We start from the raw sequence: 22,518 nt of genomic DNA on the forward strand, positions 1-22,518 counted from the left end.
CAAGCGTGTCCGCCCCTCACGCCCCGCCTCTTTATGCCTGCCCTCCCCTTTGACCCCATACCTCACACGTCAGCGTCACGCAGACTCCGCCCCTAACACGTACCACTGATTCGACCACCCTCACGTGCAAACGCCCTATAGGGCCTGCCTCGATGCGTTAGCGCTATGCAGTCCACGCCCTATTATGCACGAACGTTTATCTCCCCGCCCATGCGTACTTCCGATCGCTGCATCTTGTTGCAGCACGCATGCGCGGTAGTGGTACCCCCCCTACTCCCCGCCGGGACGCGGGAACTGGGAACTTTCAAACGGTTTGGCGGTTGTGTACTGGCCGAATGGGTTACTGCCTTGAAAACACGATGTCTGCAAAATAGGTTGGAGAGTGGAGAAGGGCTGCCTGTAGTTTGATTTGGAGAGCCGTAGCCGTGAGCGTAGTACCTGCGGGAGTAGGGACAGCCTTCCCTCGCCACCCCTTTCCTCTTGGGCTATCGGCCGCAATGAGCTCCGACTGGAGAGGTGCCCGGAGCTGGAGAGGGCCCAGAGGGGGTCCGGCAGGCGGATGGAGGGGCAGACCCTGGAGAGGGAGAGGACACTGGGACAAGTCCAGAAGAGGTGCAGGAAGTAAGTCCAGTGAATGTTACCTTGGGAGTCAACGTACCAATTCCTCAAGTGGTTCAACACTGGTGTTTTGGCTCAACTTGCTCTGGGTGCTGATCTATCTCAGGTGCTGCTTCCACAGCCTGGTGTCTCTCCATGCCCAGAGCTAGTCTAATCATTGACCTTGCAAGCTACCATCGTGTTTCTATCCTATCTTTCAGTTCCAGCATCCCCCAAATGTTATCTTTCTAACATCGTCCTGGTTGGATTTTTTTTTTCCCCAACAGGTTTCTGTGCTTCTGGTTTTAATGGCCTTGACTAACATCATGTCTTCGTAGAATCGCTACAGCGTAGAAGCAGGCCATTCTGCCCATCAAGTCCAACCAGCCATTTGAAGAGCATCCCACCCAGACCCACTCCTACTCTGCCTGTAAATTTTAATTTCGCATCCCTAATTCATGTAGCCTGCATATCTATGGAGGCCTCAGGGCACTTTTGATGAACAGTCACCTGACTCAATGTTAACTCTGCTTTCTCCCCATAGCTGCTGCCAGACCTCCTGGGTTTTGCCAGCAATTTATTTTATTTTTCATGTCTTCACTTTGTCTGTGATGTTAGTACTTTTTATTTCAAGTTTTGACACTATGTCTCTCATACCACTGTGCAACATTGCATCTCCACAATTGCATTTTCTGATATGTTTACATTATCTGCAAGTTATCATTTTTGGTGATAGCTTCCAAAACTATGGGTCCAGCTTCTTTATTTCTTTTTATCTACATTTCCTGATCTCTCTACTGTCTTGCCAGGCTAATCATCAGATATAATTCTTATGTCCTTCAGCTTAAAAACTGGAAAGACCAAAGACCTTGTCCTATGTCCCCAGTAAAAACTTCCTAATACCTTATCTGAAGTTGAACTGATCCCAATCTATTCAACCTTGCCTCATGGGAATAATTGGAGATATAACACCTGTTAAGCAAGAGCAAAACTTTACAGTGGGAAAAAAATGGCAAAGCTGTGATCTGATAGAGGGCAGGGATGATTAAATAACAGGATTTTATAGTAATGCAAGAGGAGTGCTAGTAAAACAAAAAATCAAAAATTGAATTGGAACAACTGAACATAGTGTAAAATGGCAGATGTCAACATGTCACTTTAAAATTACTTTTAGTGCAGTTCTAAAGTTGCATTGAGGAACAGTGTATTTTTCAGACTGCAAGGTAACATATAGTATTTGGTGCTGTTCTTTGCATTTTGTCTGGTGTCTCTGGGCAAAAGTATGACTAAGACCCTGGAAGGAACTCCAGCCACTGGACAAAGGAAATTGAGGAGGATACTTGCAATGATTTTTCCTCTGGCAGACTACCTTCAATCTAAAACAAAGTCTTCCAAATCATTGCACTCCAATAGGCAGATGACATATGTGCGTCTATGTCGGTGCGTGCGCATGTTTGTGTGGTTTGCTCAGAACCTAAACTCCAGATAATCGTTGACTTGTTTTGTGCAACCAATAAGGATATAGACTTTTCATAAAAAGTACTAACAATAAAATATCACAGATAAAGCGACTGCTGAACATGCACATGGATAGCACTGAGTTGAGGGGTGTGTAGGTTAAGTTACTATATCTTACATTAGGATTAAATCTTGGCACAACATCGTGAGCCAAAGTTCTGTGCTGTACTGTTCTATGTTCTATAAAGTGAAAATTAAAGACTTCTTCCAAACCACTCTCACTATCCTATCACTCACCCTTGTTAAGACCAGTGATGAGACCCTGGAAAATGTAGATAATTTTCCATATTTTTGTGAGTTGCTTGTCAATGATTACAGACATAGACCACACAATTCATCATTGCTTCCAGTGTGCAAACTCATGTTTTTACCAGGATCTCTAACCCAAGGCTCTAAATCCAGTGACAAGAAAGTTGATCTAACAACAGCAATCTCTCCCAAACCAACATGCCCTGCTTGGAGGTGCCTGAAGCAGTTCTTCCACTCAGCAATTGCTCACAGCCAGAAACCCACTCCAGGACAGGAAAAATGTTTTGTGTGTGTCCTCAAAGCATCACTGAAAGTAAAACATCTTTGCTGATTAACGAGAGTCTGTGGAAGTGTTCAGGAAGGCATATAAACCTTGGCGGCATGGTGGCACAGTGGTTAGCACTGCTGCCTCACAGCGCCAGCAGAGCCGGGTTCAATTCCCGCCTCAGGCGACTGACTGTGTGGAGTTTGCACGTTCTCCCCGTGTCTGTGTGGGTTTCCTCCGGGTGCTCCGGTTTCCTCCCACAGTCCAAAGATGTGCAGGTCAGGTGAATTGGCCATGCTAAATTGCCTGTAGTGTTAGGTTAGGGGTATGGATGGGTTGCGTTTCGTCGGGGCGGTGTGGACTTGTTGGGCCGAAGGGCCTGTTTCCACACTGTAAGTAATCGAATCTAATCTAATCTAAAAACCTTGAAGGCGTTTGGGAAGATTTGAGGTAAGAGATTGGAGAAATCACACAAACCTCTGCACAGCTCATCTTCCCCGTCATCCAAGCACCACTTGACCTACTTTTGACAGATCATGCATTGGCCTTTTCAGCCATCTCAGAAACTGTAGATCAAGAGTGGAAACAAGTCACCCTTCACCCTGAGGGATTGCCTAAGGAGAGAAAATGAGACCATAAGTTGTTACATTCTCTACAGACAATTGGTGAAGTTTTGCAGTTGCTTGTTTTTGATTGTAATAGTGACTTGCTTAATTACACCTTTTTTTAAAATAAAATGTCGATCTAGGACAAGTGATCTCCTCCTCTGGTGTTGTTTGATTCTGTTGGCATATGTGTCTTTGACCCAAGCTCTGATAAATTCTGCACTATTTTGTTGCAATTATCCTGACAATTCTGTGGTTATTCATGCTATTGATCCACACTATGTCTTACAGCACTTTAAGTCCATCAAGCAAAATTACTTTTACTTTTCTTTTACTTATCATTTATGGGCAAATGTATTTCATCTTAAAAGGTAAGCATGGAAAAGTTCATGATAATTAGAAAACATATAGATCCAATTATATTTTAAGTTACACTGACTTTTGTTTCATTCCCCTCTGCCCATCCAGACAAGAAACATTTTTCAGAGTGGAGGCGTGAGTTCCATTTGAACCGTACAGTGCCAGTTCTCAAAAATTATTGAGAGATGTAGGAGCAGAAGTTGGCCATTCAGCTCCTTGAGCCTGCTCTGCTATTCTAGATGGTGGCTGACCATCTGCCTAAATGTGTGTTATTATTGACTAGAAATACATCAGTCTTTGTTTTGAACATGGAGTCGTAGAGATATCCAGCATGGAAACAGACCCTTTGGTCTAACCCATCTGTGCTGGCCAGGTATCCTAAATTAACTTAGTCCCATTCGCCAGCATTTGGCCCATATCACTCTTAAGTCCTTCCTGTTCGTATACCCATCCAGATGCCTTATAAATGTTGTAATTGGCCCAGCTTGCACCATTTCCTCTGGTAGCTCATTTCATACAGGCACCACCTCCTGCATGAAAATGTCCCTCCGGTCCCTTTTTATTATCTTTCCTCTCTCACCTTAAACCTGTGCCCTCTAGTTTTGGACTCTTTTTCACTTCGGGGAAAACACTTTGTTATTTTCCCTCTCCATGCCCCTCATGATTTTGTAAACCTTTGTAAGGCCACCCTTCTGCCTCTGATGCTGCAGGGAAAATAGCCCTAGCCTATTCAGCTTCTCCCTATAGCACAAACCTTTTTCTGAACCGTTCCAAGTTTCACAACATCCTTCCTATAGCCTGGAGACCAGAATTGAATGCAGTACTCCAAAAGTGGCCTAATCAATGTCCTGTACAGCTACAACATAACCTCCCAACTCTATACTCAATGCACTGACCAATAAAAGCAAGCATACCAAACACCGCTTTCACTATCCTGTCTACCTGCGACTTGACTTTCAAGCGACTTCAGTATGAATCTGTACTCCAAGGTCTCTGTTCAGCAATACTGGCCAGGCACTTACCGTTAAATGTATAAATCCTGCTGTAATTTGCTTTTCCAAAATGCAGCACATCACGTTTATCTAAATTAAGCTCCTTCTAGCAATCCTCGGCCCATTGGCCCAACTGATCCCATTACACTCTGAGGTAGCCTTCTTGGCTTTCCATTGCACCACAACTTTTGGTGTTATCTGTAAACTTATTAACCATACCTCCTATGTTCACATCCAAATCACTTGACCAAAAGCAGTTGGATCAGTACTGATTGGTGGCGCACTGCTTGTTACAGGCCTCCAATCTGAAAAACAACCCTCCGCCACCACCCTCTGTCTTCCAACTTCAAGCCAGATCTGTATCCAAATGGCAAGTTCTCCCTGCATTCCATGTGATCTAACCTTGCTCACCAGTTTACCATGTGTTACTTATTGAATGACTTACTGAAGTCCATATCAATCATGACCACTGTTCTGCCTTCTTCAATCTTTGTTGTTACTTATTCTAACAACTCAAGTTAGTGAGACACAAAGCCATGCTGACTATTCCTAATCAGTCCTTGCCTTTCCAAATACATGTCAATTCTAACCCTCAGAATCCCCTCCAACAACCTGTCCATCACTGATCTCTAGGTCACCGGCCTATAGTTCTCTAGCTTTTTCTTAGCATTTTTAAAAATAATGGCTTCATATTAGCCAACCTCAGGTCTTCCAGCACCTCACCTGTGGCTATTGATGATATAGATATCTCTGCAGGGGACTGTGTAATCACTTCCCTGTCTTCCCACAGAGTTCTGGGGTACACCTGATCAGGTCATGGGGATTTATCCATGTTGATGTGGGATAGTAACTGTTTTACGTATCCAGCTTCAACCAGGATTTCTGCAAAACTGAACTTAAAATGAAGGCTTTCTTCAAGCAATGCGCTTTACCCCTCACCCGTAAAAAGAAACACAAGTTTAGAACCTTAAAATTGAATTCTAGCACTGAACTGTTTATTCACTCATGAACTCTGACAACTGAACCAAAACCATTATATTTGAGGAATCATCTCTCCCATACGGATTTGAGAAATCGCCATGGGTGTGGAAATGTACAACATTATTTCGTGATTCAACTTCCACAGCACTTTATGGTGGAGAATTCTAAAGGTTCATCACCCACTGAGTAAAGAGATTCCCCATTTCATTCCGTAATGGCTTGTATTTTATTCTGAGGTTGTATCCCATGGTTTTAGATCATTCAGCCAAAGAAAACAAATATTCAACATTCTATTGTTTTAAAAATGTACATTTGTGTCATCACCTCCAATTCTAAAACTCAGAGAATATTGGCTCAGTCTCCTTACAGAATTGTTGCACATGCCCAGGAATCAATCTGGTGACCTCCACTGCCATCCCTCTGTGGCAGGTATGTAGTTTGGTGCGAGTACCAGAACTGTATGTAATACTGTAGGTGTTGTCTCACTGGTGTTCCATGTAATACCATTGCTACCTTGATACTACTGCAACAAACTGCCTTAGCCCTTCTCTCAGAAGGTTTTTTTTTATTTCTCAATGTGGCCTTTCTAAATTAGATTGCTAGAAGTAGCAATTAGTTTTGTGCATTCCCACTTGGACATCAATACAGACTTTTCAAGAGCATGTCAAAGCCCAAAAAGACTTTACTTCTCTTAGTCTGGATAAACTTTGAGATCAGGAAAATCCATGTCAAACCAGATTCAAACTGGTTTAATTGACTTGGGTCACATTCACTTGTTCTTACCGGTAAAATAAGTTTTCATTTGTTATTGGGTAAAAGTTATTTGGACAGAAATTACCTTTGTGTAAGAAATTTTATGCTCATTTGTAGCTTTCAAATATTCCCGAACTTTCTTCTGATAGAGTTGTATGTGTAAAATTGAATTGTTGTTTCATACTGTCTTGTCGATTTTAAAATTGCTACCGATGTTATTAGTGTTTAAAAGCTGTAATTTGCCGTAGGAATTGCAGATTAAATGGTTGCGAAGTGTGAATGAGCTATTTGAATTACTCGGCAATTCTGACTATTAATTGACACGTTATGTTCTAGCTTTTCAACAGATAACACCTCATCCACGCCTAATTCAAGGAACCTTGGATCAGTTTATACCATATAAAGGATGGAAGCTTTACTTTTCAGAAGGTGAGCCTTCCCTTTCAAACTACTCGTTTTGGAAATAACTTCAATTACTGTATATGCTTATGTAAAAGTTGAATTTTCCAAACAAACGCTTCAGGCTAAAAATCAGGAGGTTGACCTTTACACTGACTTTGAGAGGTATGGTCTCCTAACATGAGGAGGTATGTAGTTGTGTTAGAGGCAGTTCAGAGAAGATTCTGTAGTTTGATTCCAGAGATGAGGGATTTATCTTCTGAAGCAAGACTGAGAGTTTTGGCTTAGATTCTTTGAGGTTTATAAGAATGAGAGTGGATCTGATTGTAGTAAATAAGATGCGAATGGGAATTGACAAAGTAGATGTCAGAAGGGCTATTTCCCCCTGCGGAGCAATCTTGAATGCAAGATCACAGTTTTAGGATATTGAGTAGCAGATTTGCAATAGTAATGAGGACAAATTCCTTCTTTCAAAGAGTTATGAATCTGTAGAATTCACTACTGCAGTGTGTGTGGTGGATGCCAGTAAATAAGATATATTTACAGAGGAGATAGATTTTTAGTTAGTATTGGATTGTAGGGTTGTGGGGAGCAGACAGGAAAATGGATTTGAGGCCAAGATGAAATCAACCTTGATCATATTAAATGGCGTAGCAGACTTGAGGGACTGAATTGCCTACTCCTGTTCCTTGTTCTTATCATGCATGGTTGATTTGACCCCAGATGAAATCCAAAACTGACCATTGCAATCAAATATAAAAACACAATAACGTGAATTAGAAGCAGGTATATGCTCCTTGGCTCCTTGAGCCAGCCCAGCCATCAAATGAGGTTACGGCTGATTGAATTGTAACCTCGACCCCACATTTTTGTCTCTCTCTTGTTAATCTTTAACTGCTTGCTTATCAAGAAACTGTCCAACTCACCCATAAAAATATTCAAAGATTCTGCTTGCGCTATATTTTGAGGAAGACAATTCCAAAGAATCGCACCCCTCTGCGCGAAAGAGTTTCTCCTCATCTACTATTTAAATGAATAATCCTGATTTTGAAATGGTGAACCCCAGTTCTACTTTCTCCCTCAACAGGGCATGATTCCCGCATCTTTCAGAATCTGACATGTTTCAGTCAAGACACCTTCTATTCTTCAAAACAGCAAGGATTTAAGGCTAGCCTGTCTAATCCTGCTTCAGTGATCATGCTGTGCATATCAGGTGTTAGTCCAGTAAACATTACTGAACTACTTCTAACACTCTCATGTCCTTCCGTAAATAAGGGGATCAATACTGCACACCATCTTCCAGATGTGGTCTCACCAATGCCCTGTAAAATGCAAATTTAACCTCATGAGTTTTGATTTCAATTTCCCTTCAAATAAACAATAGCATTCTATTAGCTTTCCTAATTACTTGCTATACCTGTACAATAAACTTTTTACGATCCATGCATCAGTGCACCCAGATCCCATTGCATCTCAGAGTTGTGCAGACTCTCATCCATTTAGATAATAGAATTGTTTTTGAATTCTTCTGTTCAAATGGACAATGTCATATTCTCCCACATTATGCTCAATTTACCAGATCTTTATTTAATTTCAACTGTGTCCATCCCTTTGTGACCTCCTTTTGCTGTCTCCCTAACTTATTTTCTGACCTATTTTTGTATCTTCAATTTCAACCCCATAATTTTCAGAAATGTTTAAAGCTAATCCTTTGACTGATCCTTGTGACACAACATTTGTTACATCTTGCCAATCAGAAAATGACCCATTTATACCTACTGTTTGTTTTCTACCAGCTAACCAATCCTCTTTCCAACCTATTAAGTCACCCCCTATACCATACACTCTTATTTGAAGAATGACCATTAATGTTTCGTGTCAAATGTTGGACAAGTTTAAAACATGCGTAAGTACTGTTAATATTTCCACAGAACTAATCACCAGGCAATGAGCATCTCCATCTATTAATGCAACTTGCTCTGAAAAATTGTCCAAACAAAATATGTGACCTTGTTTGATTCAAATCACTGGGAAATTTGAACAATCACTAATGCTAAGTACAGTAGTCCTCCACACCCCCCTGCCCCCACTGTACCCGCAGGGGATAAGTTCCAAGACTTACCACAGAAGCCAGAAACTGTAGATAGGTGCGAACCCATTCATTTAAATGGGAAATGTACTTTCCTGGCAGCCTCCTGATCCCTGGTTCTGGAACATTCCCTCGAATATGTTTGGGCTGCGATGACCCATGAGTAACTGAAACTGCGCAAATCTGACCTGTGAATATGGGGGGGGTTGCCCTGTGTAACATTTCAGTAAAATTTGGATGATCAAGGAGCTCTGGGAAATTGAAAATCATATTCAGGTTTAATATAAAATGCTGTAGCGCCTGAGCAAATGAAGTTCCTGATGCAAATGAAGGTGATTGTCAGAAATCAGGTCATTGAAATCTCAGGATGTGGGTGGAAGGGTATCATAATGTGAGCAAACTTTGACAACTCTTTCAATGACCTTCCGTCTTTTGTATGTTTGGGAATGTGGACTGTTTACTGGTTATTCCATGATGGTCAGTTTCATTGGCAACATCAGCAATAACAATATATTTGGCAGCCTTAGAGCAGAGCATGAGCCTTCCAGGTATAAATGACGCAAATACTAGGCTATGACTACAATAAGTGAAAAATGAACCACCTTCACTTGACTTCAAGTGGCACTTCTAACTACCCAGCATCATGGGGCAGAAGCCATCGTTTACCAACTAATCATTTCAAAACTATGACTGAATGAGTGGGGCAGGTGCAGGTTAATTGTACAATATAGGTAACAATTGCAAAACTGCTATCTCTAATATCAATAAAAGAGGGACTCCTTTCAAAGGTATCCTCACAGGAGGTTTTAGGTCATAACATCATTTTAAAATCTGTATTTGGAAAATTGGGATGATGGAATGCTGTGCAAGTGGAAATTTATGAAAACAGCATTTAATCTTGTAATAATACAGAACTTAACTGCTTAGCGTTATCCGATGGAACCATAATGTTCTTGTGATCTTAAACAGATTAAAAATTCCTTACTTTTGTTTGTGAAAGAATTTTTGTGATTCCTTATAAAGTTGGTATGTAGTTCTTTCTTATTTGGGAATATGAAGCATTTGAAGTAATAAAAGCTAAGGTGCAAATATTCTAGGTGTACCTGAAGTCAGATATTTTGTTTGATGGCTAGAACCTCCCTGCAAATTACTTTTAAAGTCAGATAATTGGTTTCTTTCTCGCATATTGAGAGTGCAGATGCATTTGTGACTTTGTCGCTGTCGAGTTTGGTCTGATTGCATATAAGTAACAGAGCATTACAAATAGAATAATGATCATAGTCCATATATTTGTAAAGTGAATTGATTTGTTTATAGGCTTGTAACATTATCTTCTCACCTTCACTGTGGGAAATTAAAGAATAGCTTTGAATGATTTAGGCTATTTCTAACATCTGGTTTAGAATACTTTAGAAGGTAGCTCCGAGTCCCATCTCGAGGTTTGGATAGTAGACAGACTGGTTCATTTCCATGAACTGAATTCCTGAAGACAGAAATGCTCGACTTTCAGTAATCATAGCAGTTTTACTTGTGCTTGGACCAACTATGTGTTAAAGTATTAAGGGATTTGGAACAGAAATTGATCCTCTGACATTTTCTTTTAAAGCCTATGTCGGGAGCTCCCCTTTTGTACAGAAGATTAGTGCATTTGAAAAATTTTTCACAAATCATATTGATTTGTATGACAAGGTAAGAATCCTGGTGCTGTATTTTTGCTAATTTCAATATTTACTGTTTGTGAATTGCCTTTCTTAATTATGATGGTCAATTCCATTGGCAATGACAGTATGCTCCAGAACTTGAGCCATCCAAGCCAAGAGTGACAAATGCAGGTAACATCAATGCCACAAATACTGAATTACCATCACCTGCAATAGTGGAAAGGTGAACCATCTTTACCTGACTTTACATGGCACTTGTAAATACCTGGCATCATAGGGCAGGGGCCATCATTGCCCTAAAATTATCAAGTTAATCAGTTCAAATCTACGACTGTATGAGAATCAGTTTGGTTAACTAGTGGAGGCTGGTGCTAAGGAAATAACATTTATAAGGTGTTATTATTTATTGTGAACTAAGTTTTTTCTACGATGTGTTAATTTTAATTAATGAATTGAAGGTGAGCATTTGGTAGAATTAAGAATACAACTTGACTTTTGCCATACTGTTTAAATGTTTCGCAGTAGAAGAACAGATTAACTTCACTATTTTGTATCTTGAAATGTATAACAATGCTGCAACAGTCAGCATAGTTTCATCAATGATATGCAGCACTCTTTGATACTATAGGCATATTAAGAAAAAGAAAATCAGTTATCTTGATGCTAGTTGTTACACAAATAGCAATAAAAAAAGGATGTGCAATTAAATTGAAAATGTCAAATATTTCTCCCCAAAGGATGAAATAGAAAGAAAAGGAAGTATCCTGATTGACTTTAAGGAGCTTGTAAATGATGAAGAGTTGAAAGCTCTGATGCCAAATTTAGCCACTGAATTGAGGGAAATGCCAGAAAAACTGTTGGATTGCTTGGGATTGGCAGTTCATCAGGTTAAGTATTACAAGACCCTTTTCTATGTAAATATACATCTCAGACAACACTTAAATTTATTTTTACAATATCATTTGTACATTTTGTATTGCTTCACTTACTTGGAAAAAATGTAAAAAGTTGTATTTCTTTCTTTGTTATTTATCTTGCAGCAGTATGAACTGCTTTCCACTACTGCAAAGTACCATCTTGAAAATAAAGTATTATTACACAGTTTTATTGTAAGTGAATTGAACTTTAGGCTTAATTTATATTAATTATATTGCACACATTTAGGTAATAACTAGAGACCTTGAAAAACAGGCAGCTCAGTTGGAGCAAGGACTACCGAATGAAGATGTTCCAATTATAAATGTCCCTTTCATTCACGCAAGGTAAGTTTAAAAAAGACGTTTTTTTGGCTATTTGGGAATATTTTCCGAAACAGAATTTCCGAATCATCTGAGTGCCTATTTGTCTGTTAAGATAATTTTTCCTGGCATCGGAAATTCATTTGACACTGAACAATTATTAATGCAGGTACACAATCCGAAATCCAGCTGTCTTAAAAGCAGACAGTTTTTGTGGATGTTGCTTGACATTTACAACATTTATTTAATTTACCTGGTCTATTTTTGGACAGTGGGAACAGAGTGTACACTCAATAAGATGTACTGTAACAATACACCAAGAGTCTTCACAAGATGGACTACAGCGGTTCAGGAGTGTGGCTGGGGATGGGAATCAATGTAACGCTACTTTTCATGATCTTTAAACCAAATAGTATGTCATCTTAACAAATAACTTGCACCTTAAGTACTGGTATTCAGCATCTTACCTGGACTGTGCATTTTATATCTAACCTTTTATGGACTGATTGATGTGACCTTTCACTGACAATGCATAATTTAAATTCAGGCCTACATTGTGAACTTGCACAATGTTTATTTTCGTTGGGTAATCTAAAATCTGGGAAAATCTGAAATCAATCACCGTTTTCCTCTTGTTGGTGCTGGATTTCAGACATTGACCGTGCTTTATCCATTCCACCATGTTATTGTGCATTAAAAACATTTTTGTTCTGGAAATGTTTTGTTGGGTCTTGTGCAGTTTGCTTTGTCGTATGCACAAGTGATGGAAGTGTCAGTAGATTCTAAGAAATTATGGCTTTCTTTGGTCTTTTTATTGCGACTCTCCCTGCAGTGCTCCAGATTTTAAAAGTTTTGTCGTTTTCAAGAATTCCGACTAAGCTAGAATTTGCCATGAACCTGGGGTGGCGGGGTGGCACAGTAGTTAGCACTGATGCCTCACAGTACCAGGGATGCACGTTTGATTCCAGCCTCAGGTGACTGTCTGTGTGGAGTTTGCACTTTCTCCCCGTGTCTGTGTGGATTTCCTCCCACAATCCAAAGATGTGCAGGTTCGGTAAATTAGCCATGCCAAATTGTCCATAGTGTTTGTGGATGTGTAGGTTAGGTATAATTATCAGCGGTAAATATAGGATAACAGGGGAGGGGAATGGGCCTGCGTGGGTTACTCTTTGGAGGGTCGGTGTGGATTTGTTGGGCCAAAGGGCCTATTTCCGCACTGTGGGGATTCTATGATTCTAAGTCTAGAATCATCACATTTGTTCTCTAACTCAAGATTGTAGCTATAGTTGTAATTCTCTACTGGTCTGAAGTGCTTCAGTGATGTGTAGATTTAGAGTCTGAAGTTTAGTTCTATGTTTAAAGGATGACATTCTGTATAGGAAGGAGAAAATCTATTTCTATTTTGTAAATACTTTGTAATTTATTTATTCTTTCATGGGATGTGGGATGTCATTGGTAAGGTCAGTATTTACTGCCAGTCCCCATTTGCCCTTGAACTGAATGGTATGCTAGGCCATTTCCAGCCACACTGCTGTGGGTCTGGAGTTGCAATCGGCCAGATCAAATCAGGATCCTGGACAAGTAGCTGGGGGCAGTGAAGTCTTTGAAAAAACAGCAGAGTTGTCAATGAGGTTTTCGCCTGATGGCTCTGGAAGGGGTTTAAAGTTATAACAGAGTAAGTGGTAAGTTTTTTTTTGTGATTTGTCAAGGCATTCAGAACACAAATGTTTGAACTCCTTTGTCAGATTAATTTTGAGGTGCAACACAAATTTGAATGTGTGGGATACAAATTTGTGTTTTAGATTCATTATTTTTATAATACAGAAAACTTTGTTTTTATTTTTTGTTTGTTTTCAGCTTGGTGATTGATTTACATCCAATTTGTCACAAACTCAGGGTTATGTTAATAAAATATCTGCATGCAAGATCTAATATCAGTATGATAATATCCATTTTTTTCTTTAAATTTTGTTTACTTGATGAAAATAAATACTCAAATCCCATGTTATGCATGTAAATTTTTAGAGTTTTTAACTATGAGCCTTTGACATCGTTGAAACATTTGAGAGCTAACTGCTATGGAAAATATGTTTCCTTGCGTGGGACAGTTGTTCGTGTCAGCAACGTCAAGCCTTTCTGCACTAGAATGGCCTTCATTTGTAATACATGTGGAGATACTCAGAGCCTCCCTCTTCCTGATGGAAAATTCACGCTCCCTACAAAGGTATATTTTTGTGCTGATATGTCTGAGAAAAGAAAATTACTTGTGTTCAGAGTTATTTGAGGAAACTAAGTTCAAATTCTTTCTAAAGTGTTTAGCACCAGAATGTCGCAGTCGGTCATTCACCCCGAATAGAAGCTCTCCTTTAACAGTTACTGTGGACTGGCAATCTATCAAGTAAGTGAATCTTTGATTAAAGACACTTTAGTTTTTGTATTTTTTAGTTTGTATAAATAAATAATTATTCAATTTGAATGACCAGAATTTCCTGACCTTGGAATTGTGATTCTCTTTGGCACTTTCAGTAGCACGGTATATAACAGTATTTATTTAACACTTACACTCTGCTACTAACTGATGGAGAGTTTGCCAGGCAAGTTCATAGTCCAGAAGAAATAAAATATTTGACACACAAATGAAATGCAACATCCATCTCTGCTTCGTCCATGGTCGTGTACATTAGATATCTATCTTCAGTCAATTCAATTCACACCATGTGATACAAAGAAACTGCTGATTATATTGATAAAACAAAGGCTCTGGACCCCAACAACATTCCGATAGTGGTATTGAAGATTTGTGCCTCAGAACTTGTGTCCCTAATCAAACCTTTTCAGTTACATCACTGGCATCTACTTGACAATACGGAAAGTTGCTTTCTTATGTCTTGTCCACAAAAGCAGGGCACATTTAATCCAGTCAGTTACTGTATTATCAATCCACCCTTACACCTCAGGGGAATAATGGAAGGTGACTTTGGAAGTGCCATCCAGCAAAAGTAGCCTGCTCACTTTAACTTCTGGTAGGGCCACTCACTTCCTGACTTATTTACATCCTTGGTCAAAACATGGACAAAAGCCCTGAATTCAAGAGGTGAGAGTAACTGCACTTGGCATCAAGATGTACCTGACTGAGTATGGCATCAATGAACCTGAACATAACACCATCAATCAGTAGGAGGCAGGGAAAAATCTTTCACTGATTAGAGTCATATCTGGTTCAGCAAAGAGCTTGTTATTGGAGGTCAATCATCTTAGCCCCAAATCATCATTCTAGGTGTTCCTCAGGGCAGTGTCTAAGGCCTGACCATGTTCAGGTGCATCATCAATGACTTTGCTTCCATCATAAGGTTAGATGTGAGGATGTTTGCTGATGCGTAGTAGAGTATCTGTACTACTGTCTAGTATCATTTGTGACACCTTAGCTACTGAAACAGTCCATGTCCATATATAGAGTCAAGAGTGTTGTACTGGAAAAGCACAGCTGGTTGGGCTGATTCCTGATGAAGGGCTTATGCCCAAAACGTTGATTCTCCTGCTTCTTGGATGCTGCCTGACCAACTGTGCTTTTCCAGCACCACACTCTCGACTCTAATCTCCAGCATCTGCAGTCTTCACTTTCTCCTCCATGTCTATATGTAGCAAGACCAGGACTACATTCAATCTTGGACTGCTAAGTGGCAAGTAATATTCATATCACCCATTTCCCAAGTTATGACTATCTTCAATAAGAGAGAATTTAACCACACACATCATTTACTGCATCCGCTGCACGAGATGTGGCCTCCTCTACATTGGGGAGACAGGCCGCCTACTTGCGGAACATTTCAGAGAACACCTCTGGGACACCCGCACCAACCAACCCAACCGCCCCGTGGCTGAACACTTTAACTCCCCCTCCCACTCCGCCAAGGACATGCAGGTCCTTGGCCTCCTCCATCGCCAGACCATGGCAACACGACGCCTGGAGGAAGAGCACCTCATCTTCCGCCTCAGAACCCTCCAGCCACAGGGGATGAATGCGGATTTCTCCAGCTTCCTCATTTCCCCTCCCCCCACCTTTTCTCAGTCCCAGCCCTCAGACTCAGCACCGCCTTCTTGACCTGCAATCTTCTTCCCAAACTCTCCGCCCCCACCCCCTCTCCGGCCTATCACCCTCACCTTAACCTCCTTCCACCTATCGCATTCCCAATGCCCCTCCCTCAAGTCCCTCCTCCCTACCTTTTATCTTAGCCTGCTTGGCACATCCTCCTCATTCCTGAAGAAGGGCTTATGCCCGAAACGTCGATTCTCCATCATCTAGGGCAAAGCAAACTACTTGATTGGCACTCCATCCAATACTGTGAACTTTCTCTGCCTCTGCACACAACATCTGAAATGTGTACCATCCACAAGATGCACTGCAACAACTTTAAAGTTTGGTAGAAGATTTGTAGCTCGGGTGCTCGTTGTTGTGGTTCTGTTCGCTGAGCTGGGAATTTGTCTTGCAAACGTTTTGTCCCCTGTCTAGGTGACATCCTCAGTGCTTGGGAGCCTCCTGTGAAGCGCTTCTGTGCTGTTTCCTCCGGCATTTATAGCGGCCTGTCTCTGCCGCTTCCGGTTGTCAGTTCGAGCTGTCCGCTGTAGTGGCCGGTATATTGGGTCCAGGTCGATGTGTTTGTTGATAGAGTCTGTGGATGAGTGCCATGCCTCTAGGAATTCCCTGGCTGTTCTCTGTTTGGCTTGCCCTATAATGGTAGTGTTGTCCCAGTCGAATTCATGTTGCTTGTCGTCTGTGTGTGTGGCTACTAAGGATAGCTGGTCGTGTCATTTCGTGGCTAATTGGTGTTCGTGTATACGGATCGTTAGCTGTCTTCCTGTTTGTCCGATGTAGTGTTTTGTGCAGTCCTTGCATGGGATTTTGTACACTACATTAGTTTTGCTCATGTTGGGTATCGGGTCCTTTGTTCTGGTGAGTTGTTGTCTGAGCGTGGCTGTTGGTTTGTGTGCTGTAACGAATCCTAGTGGTCGCAGTAGTCTGGCTGTCAGTTCAGAAATGCTCCTGATATATGGTAGTGTGGCTAGTCCTTTGGGTTGCGGCATGTCCTCGTTCCGTTGTCTCTCCCTTAGGCATCTGTTGATGAATTTGCGAGGGTATCCGTTTTTGGCGAATACTTTGTATAGGTGTTCCTCTTCCTCTTTTTGTAGTTCTGGTGTGCTGCAGTGTGTTGTGGCCCTTTTGAATAGTGTCCTGATGCAACTTCGTTTGTGTGTGTTGGGGTGGTTGCTTTCATAGTTTAGGACTTGGTCTGTGTGTGTGGCTTTCCTGTAAACCTTTGTGGTGAATTCTCCGTTCGGTGTTCTCTGTACCATCACGTCTAGGAATGGGAGTTGGTTGTCCTTTTCTTCCTTTCTAGTGAATCGGATTCCTGAGAGTGTGGTGTTGATGATCTGGTGTGTGTTCTCTATTTCTGTGTTTTTAATTATTACAAAGGTGTCATCCACGTATCTGACCCAGAGTTCGGGTTGAAGTTGTGGTAAGACTGTTTGTTCTAACCTTTGCATTACTGCTTCTGCTATGAGTCCAGAGATCGGTGAGCCCATGGGTGTTCCGTTGATTTGTTCGTATATTTGGTTATTGAATGTGAAGTGTGTTGTGAGGCACAAGTCCAGTAGTTTAAGTTTGCCGTCTTTGTTGATAGGTTCAACGTCCTGTTGTCTGTTATGTCTGTCCAGCAAGTTGGCTATTGTTTCTTTGGCTAGGGTTTTGTCGATGGAGGTGAACAGTGCCGTTACATCGAATGAGACCATAGTTTCTTCCTTGTCTATGTGTATATTTCTGATGATGTCCAAGAATTCCTGTGTCGATTGCATAGATTGTCTGGATCTGCTGATCAGGTGTTTCTGTTTCTGCTGTAGTTCTTTGGCCAGTTTGTGTGATGGTGTCCCTGGTAGTGATACTATGGGTCTGAGTGGGATGTCTGGTTTGTGCACTTTGGGTAGTCCATAGAATCTGGGGGTGTTGTTGCTTTCAGGTTTCATTCTTTGTAGGTCAGACCTGGTTATCTGTCCGTTTTTTTGTAGATTCCTCAGTATGTTGTTTATCCTATTGGTGAGCTGTGGGGTGGGGTCAAACTCCCTCTTTTGGTAGGTGTTGGTATCTGCAAATAGTTGTTGTGCTTTTTGTATGTACTCTGCTTTGTCCAGGATGACCGTCATTCTGCCTTTGTCTGCTGGTAGTATAATTATGTTCTTATCGTTTCTTAGTGATTTTAGTGCTTCCCTCTCCTTGGTGTTTGTTTTTTTCTTGTTATCAGCGGTACAATACTTTGTCTCACAGTTTGTTGTGTCTCTTCTGTCAGTCCATTGTTCCATTGCAACAACTTCTAAACCTGTGACATCCTTCATCTAGAAAGACAAGGGCCTAGGCTTGTGGAAATACCACTGTCTGAAAGACCGCTCCCCCCCCCCCCCCCCCCAAATCATACAACATCTTGACTTGGAACTTTATCTCTATTCCTTCACTGTTGCTGAGTCAAAAACGTAGAACCCTCTTCTGAACAGCACTGTTGGAATACTTACACCAAGTGGACTGTAGAGGTTTAAAAACGTCTCACCACTATCTTCAGTTGGGAAGGATAACAGCTGCTGGTGCTGTGAGTGATGCTTGCATCCTTCAGCACATTTCCCAGTCCAGATCAAATGCACTTTTCAGATCAGTAAGTGTTAGTTTGTAGAGATAATTAAACTAAGACGAGGAGAGTTTGTTCATTCCTTGGGGGTGGAGGTGAGGGTGTGACGTGACCTCACTGTTGGGGGAAGGATTGATTGTTTCAGAGCAAGAAAGAGGTAGAATGCAAAATTCGCTTCAGATATGAGTATTTTAGAAGACAGCGTTTGCTTTGGAGAATGGGGTGCTGGTGGTATTGAGTATTGCTTTTTTTAGTTGACCATGTCATGTAATGGTGTGCTCATATCACCAGCAAGACATTAAGTATGTTGTGGCCATGAGCCATTTCGAATAAACGGTAGTTTAATGGCACATGTAGGTTCAAATATTCATCTTCCTACTTAATGATTGTTTCAGTGATGTAAAAAATCAGTGTTGGTACCTATGTCTGGAGCATTGTAGTTTGTAGCAGAGGTGCTGTAGAACTGATGGGTGCCCATGAATATATTTGTTTTGAATAAAGTTCAAATTTACTTCTGTGCATAAATAGCTAATTGTTTTAACGTTGAAATAGTTATTCCTCTGCTTGGGTAAAGTAGTATGTATACTTTTTTTTCCCAGATTGCAGGAGCTTGCATCAGATGACAAGAGAGAAGCTGGAAGAATCCCTCGCACTATAGAATGTGAGCTTATCCAGGACTTGGTAGACAGTTGTGTTCCAGGTGATATGGTAACTGTCGTAGGGATTGTAAAAGTGGCAAACAGCAGTGAAGGTATGACCAAAGTTGGCCTGAATTACAAACCTGTTTTGTTTGCTGTCCTAGATATTGCCATTAACCATCAAATGCCTGACCACTCTACGTTTGTCCACCATCCCCTTGCCTTGTGTTATATGATCTTGATCTCTTATTTCATCTTGGATATCCATAGAATAGACTTATGGAAATAGTTTAAAGGAATTTAAATTAATACATTGTGGAGTAAATGTTCTCATCCATGAAAATCTTTTCAATCTATCAAAATTCGGGATTTGTTATTTTTCAGAACTAATTTCTGTTTTTGTAAGAACTGCCAGTTTAAGCTTTACCTGGCATTCTTCTAATGATGGTGATTACTTGTGTGTCCTGGAGTAACAATGCTGGTTACCCAGAGCTAGCAATTTGAGGCATGTGACCTGGAGGCACAGTAGGTGCTGATAGTTTCCTATAGTTATGAAAATGATGCTCAAGATTGAGCTGCAGTGGGAGTGACCCTGCCTCAGGGTCAGAAGGCTTGGGTCCAAGACCCACTTGCTCCAGAGGTTAGTTATTAATTGCGTGTCTGAACAGTTGATTAAAATGATGTGTAAGACCCAATAACTATTGACAGTTTTGAATTAGGTATCCATTAGCAACATCTGTCAGTTATGTATCAGAAAATGGATCATATCAAATTTTCACTGACTGATTAAAGCCCTCAGAATTCAGTAATTCTCTGCATTTTGGCTGTATTGAATTTCTATATTCTATACATTCAGTATTCTGCTCTACTTGACTTTTTAGGGAAGACTAGAAACAAAGATGACAAGTGCATGTTTTTTTTGTACATTGAGGCCAACTCTATCAGTAACAGTAAAGGACGGAGAATTGTGAGTTCTGAAGAGGTACCTGGTGAAACAGCCTCAATGGAATTTACACTTAAAGAGCTTTACGCAATTCAAGAAATTCAAGCTGAAGAGAACCTTTTCAAGTTATTTGTTAAGTATGTTGTTTCTAGATTATTCAATTTTGATGTTTGGTATCATTCCGAAATACAACTACAGAACTTCATTTGTTTTGCAGCTCCTTGTGTCCTGCTATATATGGTCATGAGGTGAGTGTCATGATACAATAAGAAAGACACTTTTTAGTCTGTAAGTGAATAATGATTTTTCTTTTGTGCTCAAACAATTTGCTTACTTTGTCTGTCAAATTAAACTTTCCAACAAAGGATTGTTTTCTTTGTAGCTCGTCAAAGCAGGATTGGCATTGGCACTTTTTGGAGGCTGTCAAAAATATGTGGATGATAAAAATCGGATTCCAATCAGAGGTGATCCTCATGTGCTCATAGTTGGTGATCCTGGACTTGGAAAGAGTCAAATGTTACGGGCAAGTAAAGTTATCATGAAGGAAATGTTTCCTTCTAAAGGGACGATGTAAAGCTTTTAAAAATCCCGATAAATAATTATTTTAGTTTAGAAAATGCTTTATCCTCTTAAGATATGGGATGTTAATGAGGAACAGTTGAAGAGTGGCCTCTAATATTTTGTCCAAGTAGCCAAATAATTAGAGCAAGGGAGACATCTGACTGACCATTCAAATAGATTGGTATCTACAGCAGACAGTATCTGAAGCAGATTTCGTCCAGTCTCCTCCTGTGCCCCATTGTAATATCTTGATCCTTCTGTGCCTCACACTGCTTATTCTGGCAAATGAGGGAAATCTTGGTGCTTTCTACTCATCAGCTTAGTCCAGTTCAACAGTGCAACATTTCATTTTCCAAGCGAAGCAATTTCCAGCTGAAGCTGATCCTGATATTAGGTGTGGTGGGCAAACGAAAGCTGTGAGGCATAAAGAACACATCCTTACTCAGTGTTTTTTCGTTTGTTATATCCCTGAGTTATTGAACTTTCCTGTAAAATAAAATAATTCCTGCCGTTTGATGCTTTATATGAATTACTTTCACCACTCGAAAAGAAATAAAGGAAGATATTACATTTGAGTTGGTTAAATGCTCATAATTTGGGAGTAATATGTCGTGGATTAAAAAATATTTTATCCTAAGGGGTGAAAGACAATTATATTTTCAACAAAGAATATAAATGGATTTTTTGATTGGCATCACATCTACAAGCATTCACACCCTCCACCACAGATGCTCAGTAGTAGCAGTGTGTATGATCTAAAAGATGAATACAGAAATTCACTCAAGATGTTTAGACAGCACCTTCCTAACCCTTGACCACTTCATCTAGAAGGGCAAGGGCAGCAGATGTATATAGGAACATCACCAACTGCAAGTTTCCCTCCAACCCACTGCTTTCCTTCATTGTCGCTGGGTCAAAAGTCCTGTAATTCCCTCCCTAATAGCATTGTGGTTCGACCTACAGCACATGAGCTGTAGTGGCTCAAGAAGGCAGCTCACCACCACCACCTCAAGAACAACTCGGTATGGGTAATAAATGCTGGCCAGCCACTTCCATGTCCTAAGAGAGAATACAAAAGAAATTATTTACCAATTTTGTGGATTATCCCCAATATAAACTGATGGGATTTGTTGGTAACAGGAATATATAAATGTATATTACACATAATTCCTTTTACTCATTTCATGAATTGTTCCGTTTTTCGACAGATATTTCCTGTTGGATAAACTTCTCTTTGAAGTAATTATTGCTGGTGATTGTATTGGAATTGTTGTGTTGTCCATTAATTTAGCATGTTAGTTCAGAGATAACATGCTATAACATTTTAAAAATTATAATTAGTGCTCAGAGGTACTGTACTTTCCAACAAAAAATCTTTTACGCTTAAGTATCCATTTGCAATTTTGTTTTTAGGCAGTGTGTAATGTTGCTCCACGGGGAGTTTATGTCTGTGGTAACACCACCACCAGTTCGGGACTTACTGTAACTTTATCAAAGGACAGTGGATCAGGAGATTTTGCACTGGAAGCAGGGGCTCTTGTACTTGGCGATCAAGGTAATTAGCACTGAATATATTGGGATGGCAATAGCTATTTTGCAGTATCCAACCGCAAAGTACAGAACCTAGAAAATATCTAATTTTGGTACGTGGCTAGAGGTACTTTTTAAATTAATTGTCAAATTTATTCACTCTCATCAATTGGTCTGTGCAAGAGTATGTTTATTATGTGGCAATTATTGAAAGGTATTGATGCAATGTGCATGGAGTAGAGGATGAAGGTGCAGGCTCAGTAGCAAAACATGTCGCATTCTTGATCATAGTTGGTTTGTCACCAAGGGAAAGTGGGTACTATTTACATTCTGAGAAAATTGCAGCACTGGTATGTATATCGCTACAGCAAATGTATTTGTATTTGCAGTGAAAGATTTTAAGTGTGCGTTGAAGTATTGGGTATTAATTTGAATTTATGGCACTTTTGATTTTAAATGGTTCAAAGT

At 40.4% G+C, this 22,518-nt stretch overlaps 1 protein-coding gene across 2 annotated transcripts in view; it reads left to right on the plus strand.

The window, feature by feature from the left end:
- The first annotated feature begins 245 nt into the window (after window positions 1–245).
- Window positions 246–22,518, plus strand: part of mcm8 (minichromosome maintenance 8 homologous recombination repair factor) — a 37,056-nt gene continuing 14,783 nt past the window's right edge. Inside the window, exons 1-12 of one of the 2 annotated variants that reach the window (XM_072581452.1) lie at window positions 246–621; window positions 6,657–6,749; window positions 10,415–10,497; window positions 11,207–11,356; window positions 11,634–11,731; window positions 13,733–13,931; window positions 14,020–14,105; window positions 18,978–19,129; window positions 19,898–20,096; window positions 20,177–20,207; window positions 20,342–20,486; window positions 21,938–22,075. In XM_072581452.1, coding sequence (XP_072437553.1) covers window positions 498–621; window positions 6,657–6,749; window positions 10,415–10,497; window positions 11,207–11,356; window positions 11,634–11,731; window positions 13,733–13,931; window positions 14,020–14,105; window positions 18,978–19,129; window positions 19,898–20,096; window positions 20,177–20,207; window positions 20,342–20,486; window positions 21,938–22,075 — 1,498 coding nt within the window. In that variant the 5' untranslated portion in view covers window positions 246–497. Of the gene's footprint in view, window positions 622–5,932; window positions 5,997–6,656; window positions 6,750–10,414; window positions 10,498–11,206; window positions 11,357–11,633; window positions 11,732–13,732; window positions 13,932–14,019; window positions 14,106–18,977; window positions 19,130–19,897; window positions 20,097–20,176; window positions 20,208–20,341; window positions 20,487–21,937; window positions 22,076–22,518 lie in introns of those variants that run through there. The other variant, XM_072581453.1, reaches the window with a different exon arrangement.

The sequence above is a fragment of the Chiloscyllium punctatum genome, chromosome 11 (genome assembly GCF_047496795.1).
Source record: "Chiloscyllium punctatum isolate Juve2018m chromosome 11, sChiPun1.3, whole genome shotgun sequence".
Classification (NCBI taxonomy): Eukaryota; Metazoa; Chordata; class Chondrichthyes; order Orectolobiformes; family Hemiscylliidae; genus Chiloscyllium; species Chiloscyllium punctatum.